This window comes from Chrysochloris asiatica, unplaced genomic scaffold (assembly GCF_000296735.1).
Source record: "Chrysochloris asiatica unplaced genomic scaffold, ChrAsi1.0 scaffold00141, whole genome shotgun sequence".
Lineage (NCBI taxonomy): Eukaryota > Metazoa > Chordata > Mammalia > Afrosoricida > Chrysochloridae > Chrysochloris > Chrysochloris asiatica.
In genome coordinates this window covers 4,400,245-4,409,910 of record NW_006408659.1, presented here as the reverse complement: position 1 = coordinate 4,409,910, position 9,666 = coordinate 4,400,245, and the positions used below count along the sequence as shown (strand labels likewise).

Sequence of the window (9,666 nt, the reverse complement as noted above, 5' to 3'; positions counted from 1 at the left end):
CCTATATTCTGACATCTCTCTAGCTTCACAGAATGGGTTCTCAGCTGCTCATTCCCCCAGAGACTGCTACCAACTTTCACCATTTTCAGGGTCCCGGGCTTGGGTTCAGGGAGGTTGGGGTCAAGTGGCAGGGTCCTGGGCACTCATAAGGGTTTTCATTCACAACAACATGAATATCCTTGCCTAAGCAAGGAAGACACTAAGTTATAAATTTAAAACATAGTGGTGCACATGGCATACCTTTAAATAGCACTGTTAAAATAACAAATAAAGCATCAATGTTTGTCAAAAAAAAGGGAATCCTTATGAGAATGAAAACTCTAGTATTGCTGTGAGTCGTAACCAACTCTGTGGCTCTTATCAACAACAACAACAACAATATCAAAGCTAGTTAGAACTTAACCTGGGAATATCTAATAAAATCTTTACTACTTTTATACATCAAAATCTGCCTAGCCCCCAACTTTCAGATAGTACCCATTTGATATAGCTTGGATGGTTTGATGATCAGACCTTGAATAGAGGAAAATAAACATGTTTGATACAGGAAGCAAGTACAAATTGTTATAATTTGATGAACTTGACCTATACTTATGGATGTGGTAGCTCAAAATACCAATGAGAGAGAAGGAGTCTTCACATCAAGGATCAAGCCTATACCCTCAGTACATAGGATTGATAGGGATGGACAACTTAGACATTGGCTATCTAAAATGGGTGGTGGTGGTGGTGGTGGCTATAAAGACACAAAGTGGCTGGCTTATAAATTTTCAAGAGGGAGATTAGTTACAGAGCAAGCAGGCAAAGGTAGAATCCCCACTGAATTGTTTTCATCTTGTCTAGATGGGTCTAGTGAAAGGAGATGGGAATAGGATTCTTTTGATTTGATAGTGAGTAATTGTTATCATGACTAATTGTGATCGTCACAACTTTAAAGGTGGAAGTTGTGTAACAGAAGGGTGGGAGTAGTTAATCTTACATTCCAGGAACAGAGGACCCTAGGACCATTAAGAGGGAAGAGTATGAATGGGACATAGGATCTTAACCAGAGAAGCAGCGATGTCAGAGATGGAGGCAGAGGTGATGGCATGGAGAGATAGAGTAGCTGAGGACTCCAGACTCATGGAAAGAGAAAGGCTGTATGCCAGTGGGCAGAAACCTGGCTTGCAAAATGTGCCCTTTGGTTGTTTAAATGATTATATATTCCTGCGTGTTTTTGTGTACATAAAAAAAGTTTTTTCTAAGAGAAAATAGAGGCAAATATTGTTAACCGATAGTGCATGGAGGGGATTGCAATCATTGCAATGAAACAAAATACAATTGGTTGAGTGCAAAACTGATGTTCTGCTATGTAAACTATAACTCAATTCACAATGAAAGTGTTTTAAAAAATAAAACATTGTGGAGGGTCAAGAGAAAGAGAGAAAGATCATGAAAAAGGAGGAAAATTTAAAAAAGGAACTTTGTTCCTTCTTTTTGAACAAAGGACCTTACATTTCCATTTTGGGTTGGATCTCACAAATTGTGCACTTGGCCCTTCATGAGACTAGAATTGGGGAAAGAATCAAAAGAGTAGACCAGGGGAGCCAGGAGAAATAAGAGAATTAATGGGGTTTGCAGAAAAGGAACAGGTATGTAATTAGAGATTAAACGGTCAAATTTCATTATTGCTACAAATGGACCAAGGAGTTTTTTTTCAAAAATTCTTTATTTCTTTATGATTAAAAATAATATACATCATCAAATAATAAGATATATGCAAACACTGAAGATGTAAATGGAAACCTACATGCAAAGAAGTAACATAGCTCAGGGCATTAAAATGTGTCTAGAAAACATCAAAAGGTAACCACTCAGTCCAAATCTATCCCCTGCTATCTTCACAAATTTGTGAATCCAAATCTCCTGTTTATCCAGGCCTTCCTAATCATTTGGCCCCAAGTTTGCGATGTAAAATTAATTTTAAGACCATCCAAAACAATGCAGGTTAATAAACAGTGAGACAATTATTTTTATACTTCAGAGTTAGCTACCTCCAATTTTGCTAAAGGATATCTTTTGATTTCCAGCACTTCAGCCTGCCAGCCGATGACGTTGTCTAAACACATTTTCAATGTTTTCTTTTTAACAGTTAATATATTTCCAGGATGCAGGTCCATTTCTTTCTAAAAGGTTCCTAGGACACCCATTGAAAAGTCAAAAGCAATGAACTAAGAGGGATTACTATTTTGTTGGAGAAGAACGACACCCTTTGTATTGAACTGGGGAATTACAGACTGTGGTCACCCTCTGCACAGTGTCTCTTTGTCAAGTAATACATACGGGGAAATAATAATAATAACAATAATACAGATGGGAAATATTGTGCACTGTCAGATCTTGGAAACACTCAAAGGATTTTTCCTCACCAATGTCTTGTCGATGGCTTTCACATTCTGGCACCCTAAAAAAAAAAAAATAATGCATACATTTAATATAAAATGAGTGCAGTAATAATAAGGCAGGTAATCGTTTTCCCAAGGAATGTAAAGCTTGACAAATGTAAGGTTTATGATTCAAGGTAGGCTTGCCAAATCTTATGTGGCATGAGACCATTTTTATTACCTAAACAGTCCTTAACACAAAATGACTGGCACATATTTTTATTAACACAAAGAGTATATTCTTTCTGCCACATTTAATAGAGATTCAGTGGCTGAAAGCCCTCTTTTAGGATATGTCTGCAGCAAATTAAAACGCATAGTGAGGATTCACAGAATGGCATTCTCCTCACTGAGCCCTTGTCCACTCGGGCACGGTACAGTGGTGAGTTAGACTATTTAGCTTGTGAATTCTATTTATGGGGACTATTTGGATCATATGGATCATAGAAAAGGCAAACTTTGTTGCTTTCAAAACAGGGTAGGTGATAAAGAATGCAAGGTTGTTTATTACATCTGCAAGTCCATTCTTAGTCAGTTTTGAAACAGTCGCTAGTGATAACGTCACAGCATTTCTTTACTCCTACAGTGAATATTTATTGAGTGTTTATTGTGTGCCAGACATGTCACTAGGCACTGGGGATACAGCAGTGAAGACAAAAAATAAATATATATATATATATATCCCTGCCTCATGGCTCTTATATATTATTTAAACTGTAAATTACATAAGAAGTGATATGTAGGAGGTGATCGGTATTATAAAAAGTGAAATAAGAACAGAGAAAGAAAACTGGAAATATGAGTGGATAGGTAGATGTTTTAAATAAGACAGTCAGTAAAACTTAAGTAAAAACTTGAAAGTAGAATGAAGTTGCTGTTGTTGTTAAGGGTTGTCAAGTCCATTCCTACTCATTGTTGTTGTTGTTAGGTGTCATCAATTCAGTATCGACGCATAGAGACCTTACACACAGCAGAACAAAACACTGCCCGATCCTGGGCCAACCTCACTGTCATTACCACACTTGAGCCCATTGATGCTGCCACTTTGCCAATCCATCTCGCTGGAGGTCTTTCTCTTTTTCTCTGACCCTCCACCTTACCAAACATGATATCTTCCTCCAGGGACTGGTCCCTCCTGACAATATGTCTGAAGTGTGAGAGACAAAGTTTGGCCATCGTGGCCTCCAAGGAGCATTCTGGCTGCACTTCTTCCAACACAGATCTGTTGGTTCTTTTGGCAGCTCGTGGCACTTTCAATATTCTCCTCCAACACCATAACTCAAAAGCATCAATTCTTCTACAGTCTTCCTTATTCACTGTCCAGCTTTCACATGCATATGAGGTTATTGAAAATACGATGGCTTGGGTCAGGCACACCTTAGTCTTCAAGCTGACATCTTTGCTCAACACTTTAAAAAGTTCTTGTGCAGCATAGTTGCCTAGTGCAATACACATAGGGACTCTGTATAGTGTTTCCTGGTGTGGATCTGCAGGATTATGTGCATGACTGCAAGGTCAGTTTGAACAGCAACATATGTGGTTCAAACCTACCAGCCATTCTTCAGAAACCCTATACAGGTACACTATGAGCCAGAACCGACTCAACAACACTCAGTAACAACATAGGGTTTTTGAGGAGCAGTTATTGGGTTTGATCCACCAACCTTGCAACTAATATCCTAAGGTGCTTATCCTAAGGTGCCACACCAGAGAGTTAGTCATGTAGATATCTGGGGGGAGAGTATTCCACACAGAGCGGCCAGCCAGTGAATAAGACTGAATCCTGTCTGACATATTCAAAGAAGAGCAAAGAAACAAGTATGACTGGGTGGAACAAGTGAGGATGAGTAGTAGGAAATGAGGTCAGAAAGGTAACAGAGATCAGACAATGTAAGTGTTTGTTGGTCATTTTATAGTTACTAACATTTACTCTGGTGTGGTGCTATAACATAAGTACTTGATCACAACATCGGTTTGAACCACAAGGTCGGCAGTTCAAACTCACCAGCCACTCTTCAGAATCCTATGCAGGATCACTGTGAGTTGGAACAAACTTAGTGACACACAACAACAAGTATTTACTCTGACTAAATCAAAAGTCATTGAAGGGTTCTGATCTGAGCACCAGGATCTGAATGAATGTTTACAAGGATCATCCTGGCTACTTTGTTGAGAATAGCTTAGGGGGCAGGACAAGGATAGATAGGCAGCTAACTGAGACAAAGAAAGCTGATGATGGCTCCAACCAAGATGGTGGGAGTAGAGGTGGGAAGACTGCCAATGTATGTGAGGACAGGATAGAAAATGAGAGTCAAGGATGACTCCATTTCCTCAAGCAGCTGGAACAATCATATTAACATGAACATATTGTCCGGAGAGAACAGTCTCTGGAAAAGGATGTCATGCTGGGTAAGGTGGATGGTCAGAGAAAAAGAGGAAGACCCCTAACAAGATGGTTTGGCCAGGTGGCATCATTGATGGACTCAAGTGTGGCAGCGGTAGTGAGGTTGGCCCAGGATCGGACATTATTTTGTTCTGCCGTGCATGGGGTCACTATGAGTTGGTTCCAACTTGATGGCACCTGACAACAAGGCAGGACAAATTGGTCTGCAGATTGAGCAAGTTTGTTGGGGAAAGTTTGCAGTTTAGTTTTGGACAGATGGAGTTTAAAATGTCTCTTAGATGTCCCAATGATTTTGCACTGCAGGTACATGTGGGGGTCAACTTTATACTTAGTAAGTTTCTAAAAGATTCTTTTTTCTCTTCAGAGTTTCCTACCTCCATGAAAGACATGATCTTTTCCCCTGTAGTCCAGACCACCAATACTTGGGTTCTTCTTCTTCCTCAGCTGCCATATTTCCAACCACTACCGCTAACTCTCATGGGCCTTATCTTCTTAATGTACCAGGTGGCAATTAAAGATCAATTTATTTCTATTTCCTTCCTAACTCTCCTATACCCACTGCATTGAGTCAATTCTAAATCGGAGTGACTCGATAGGAACCCTAAGGTTTCCAAGGTTGCAAATCTTTATAGAAACAGACTGCCTCATCTTTCTTCTATTGAGTAGCTGGTAGGTTTGAATGTCCAAACTTTCAGCTAGTAGCCCTAAATTTGACCCAGCAGAGCTCCTCTTAATTCTTCTATAAAAGCCCTGGGAGTCTTGATGTGTCACAGTAGGATAATCACTGGATTACTCACCACAATAACTGGCAGTTCAAACTCACCATCCACTCCTTGGACACTCTATACAGTGTCACTCTGGGTTGGAACTGACTCAATAACACTTAATAACAACAACAACAATCATTGTAAATATACATAAAGTACCATGGCGTGCCAGAAGAACAAACAAATATGTCTTGGAGGAAATGCAACCACAATGCTCCTTAGAACCAAGGTTTTTGAGAGTTTTTCTCTTGTGCTTTGGACATGATGTCAGGAGTAACTGATCCCTGGAGAAGGACATCATGGGTGGTTAAGTAGAGGGTCAGCAAAACTGAGGAAGATCCCCCCACCAATGAGATGTAGTGACACAGTGGCAGCAACAATGGGCTCAAATGTAACAACAATTGTGAGGATGGCGCAACACTGGGCAGTGTTTCATTCTATTGTGCATAGGTTCCTTATGAGTTGAAGTCAACCCAACATCATATAACAGCATGTTCCATCATTAACATTATTTTATCATGATGATTTATTTTATCGTGATTATTTGTGAAGCAAAATCACACGTAAAATCCAAATAAGTAAAATACATAAAAACAAAACGGAACTAACTTAAGACAGCTTAGACAGCAAAAGGGGTACCAAAATGCTCTAAGGAGTCTGGTCCATGCAGTTGATTTAGTGTTGGACTGCTAACTGAAATGTCAACAGTTTGGACCCACCAGTCGCTCTATAGGGGAAAGATGAGGCAGTCTGCTTTTGTAAAGATTTAGAGCCTCAGAAACCTATAAGGTAGTACTACTCTGTCCTATAGAGTCACTGTCTGCCAGAATCGACTCAACTACAGTGGGGGGGGGGGTTGGGTTTTGACAGCTGCTCTAGGTTCTAACCAGTTGCCATACAGTTGATTTTGATTCATAGTGACACCAAGCGTGCCAGAATAGAACTGTGCACCAGAAAGTTTTCAATGACCAATTTTTCAGAATCAGATCACCAGGTCTTTCTTCTGAGACATCTCTGAATAAATTGGAACCTCCAACTGGGCCCACAAGGTACTTGTACCACTAAGGAACTCCCTAGATTCCATGGAGACAGCTTAAACGCTACTGGAAAAAGACAGAAAATAGCTATGAGAATGGCAAGTCTTACCACTGAGGGCCATAGCCAAATGGAATTCTTCTTTTAGTATCTCCAGGACATTTTGGACACCTTTCTCTCCCTAAGCAAGTCAAAGATACAAAAGTAAGTTTTACTTATTTCTTATATCTCACTGTCAAATGGTCCTGATTTAGAGATTTCTTTCTTATTCAGTTACCTGGGAAGCCAAGCCCCATATTATTGGTCTCCCTACAAACACAGCCTTGGCCCCCAGAGCCAGAGCTTTGAGAACATCTGTGCCTTTCCGCACCCCGCCGTCCAGGAAAACTTCCACCTTCCCTTCCACAGCCTCCACAATTTCTGGCAGGGCATCAATCTGTGGAGACAAGATGGGAAATGATGTGGTACTATTTGTGTTGAATTGTTATCCATCTCAACCTCCAAAGGTCACTGTCCATTCAGCATGGCCTTTGAATGAAAAAGCTTGGAATCAACAGTAAAATTACTTCCTTCTGAACAAAAGAGAAAGAAAGATGAGTAATTAAAATAAAATCAATTAAATTGGTTTTTCTTTCAAACCCCAAGAGTTTTTTTTTAAGACATTTTAAACACAATTCTAAAACTCTAAATCATCTTTTAACAAATAAGAGTAAATGAAGTATCATATTCATTTAATTTATTCTCTTAATAATATTTACTTATTACAAATCATTCATGCTAGCTAAGATGCTTATATTTGTTATTGTTGTTATTAAGTGCTATAGAGTCATTTCCAACTCATAGCCACACTGTATAGGGTTTCTTATGAGCAACTGGTGGGTTTGAACCACCAACCTTGCAGCTAACAGTGCAGAGCTTATCCTACAGTGCCACAAGTGGAATATAAAAATGCAAACAAAGCTAGTGATGAAAAACAGTCTCTGATTTTCCCCATCTAACATATTTGGCATCTTGTCATACATTATATAACACTCCATTAAAATAGTTTTAATGCTTTTAAAGAAATATGACCATGTGCATCTTGAAGATTCTCATTTTTATGGGCAATAGATGATGGACATGGGTTAGCAAGAAAGAATGTGAACCAGGTGAGGTTCATCTCGTGGTTACATTAATGTTCCAGATCTCTCAATCCTCTGTAAGCCCATCATACCCTTTCCAGGGCAACTTCGTAGGTCCTCCCACTAAGAGGGGTAGAGTGTGCATTTACCAATAATTTGACTTTGACCTTGGCCATGATGACCTACTCTGCCCATTAGCATATTAGCGGAAGTGGCAGAGTGCCATTTCTGAGTCTATGTCTTAAGCAGCTTCATGTATTTCTACTTGCTCTTTTCCACTTCTGTTTTCCCTTCAGCTTGGGCCCCAGGATAAATATTCAGGAAGTAGGGTTCTCTAAGCCAAGCCCAGCTGGACCTGAAACTTGGAGCAGAGCTACATAGCTGGTAGCAAGCCCAAATCTCTAGACCCACAGTTGACCTAAATTTTCATGAGAATAAATGACTACTGATTTAGGTTGAGTTTGGGATATTTTGTTGTATAGCATCAGGAGGCAATAGCTAACATATAGTTCACTACTTTGATATGAATCTTTGATTTGAGAATAGAAATAATTCCCAAGGTGACCTGTAGCACAAAATTTCTAAAATACTCATCCCAAAATATTTAAATCTAAAATTAAGTCCAATTCCCATTGAAAACACACACTGAAGAAGCCACCATGCACTCATGTGCAGTTTTTCCAGAAATAATTGTGCTGAATATATTCAAAGACATCCCCCACTTCTTCCCTAAAACTTTGGAAGCTCACATTAAAGAGAGTTTTGTGTAAAGGCTGAAGACCAAACACAGCTACAAATTTGAAGGAAGTGAAGGCAATCTTTGGCATGTGGCCTCTGAATGTTTGGCAGGTAATGTGATTTTCCCCTTTTGACTTTTCTGTCTTGCCAAACATGCTTTGGATCCATTTACATATGTCCCTTTAACTATACATAGTCCTCTTTTTACATTCAGCAAATTACATCAACATATAAATGCTACAATTTCCACATAATGATGCAAGCTATAATTAAGTGTATTTCCCCATGTGAAACCAGAACCAAAGAAAAATATGAGCTAGATAGGGTTCAATACACATTTTCAAAGTCACGCAAATCAAATCTCTTCAGGTTGTTTCCAATGCCTAACCAAGTCTAACGGTGAACTAATAAAAATACTTAAAATGTGAATTCAGATTGGTGTGTCTTGTGTCTGTCGAAAAGAATGTTTTTCCTAGTGCTGAGTATGCCCATGCTCTTCTTTATCTGTCTGTACCCACAGTTTTACTAGGCTTATCTCTTTTTATACAGTATAATTCTGATCATAACAAATTAAATAAACAAATATCGTTATACAAACTCTCTATTTTATGGCCCTGTTATGTTTCCTTCATTCCAGCGTTCTAATCATCTGAGACCATTCATATCAACTTTTCTTCCCTGAGTACCTCTTTATACACCTAATTGCCTATTTAAGTCCAGTGGAGTTGACCTTTAGGAACATATGATGAGACCTTAATGTGGTGTTGCTCATTCATTGATTTTTCAACCATATCATTATCAAGGCACTATGTCAGACAGAAAAGAATCTCACAGGGATGTGACTCACTCATCCAGAAAGTTACCTTTCTCCAAAACATGTACTCATTCTGAGCTCTCATGCTTCTACCTTCCTAGCATGAATTTTTAAATTTGACTTTAGACATGAAACACTTTGCTCAAAGCAAAGCAGCTGAACATAAATAAAAGCAGATAAAGCCAGAACTTCTTGAGTTAAAGGTGAGAGGAGCCGAATCCAGACCACTGCCTATAATTCCTCCTCTGCATCGCTGTCCCATCCCACACATTGCCCACCAGGCAGCCTTGAGAAACCTCTACTAAGCATACTTAGAAAAGCACTGGTGCAAATAGGCTTGATCATTTGCAAAAATGACTGCAAC

At 39.2% G+C, this 9,666-nt stretch overlaps 1 protein-coding gene across 1 annotated transcript in view; it reads right to left on the bottom strand.

Annotated features, from left to right (window-relative positions):
- Window positions 1-2,372: 2,372 nt before the first annotated feature.
- The window catches only part of HAO1 (hydroxyacid oxidase (glycolate oxidase) 1), a 92,979-nt gene continuing 85,685 nt past the window's right edge, over window positions 2,373-9,666 (bottom strand). The window contains 3 exon segments of the mRNA XM_006870400.1: window positions 2,373-2,443; window positions 6,741-6,810; window positions 6,907-7,065. Coding sequence (XP_006870462.1) covers window positions 2,373-2,443; window positions 6,741-6,810; window positions 6,907-7,065 — 300 coding nt within the window.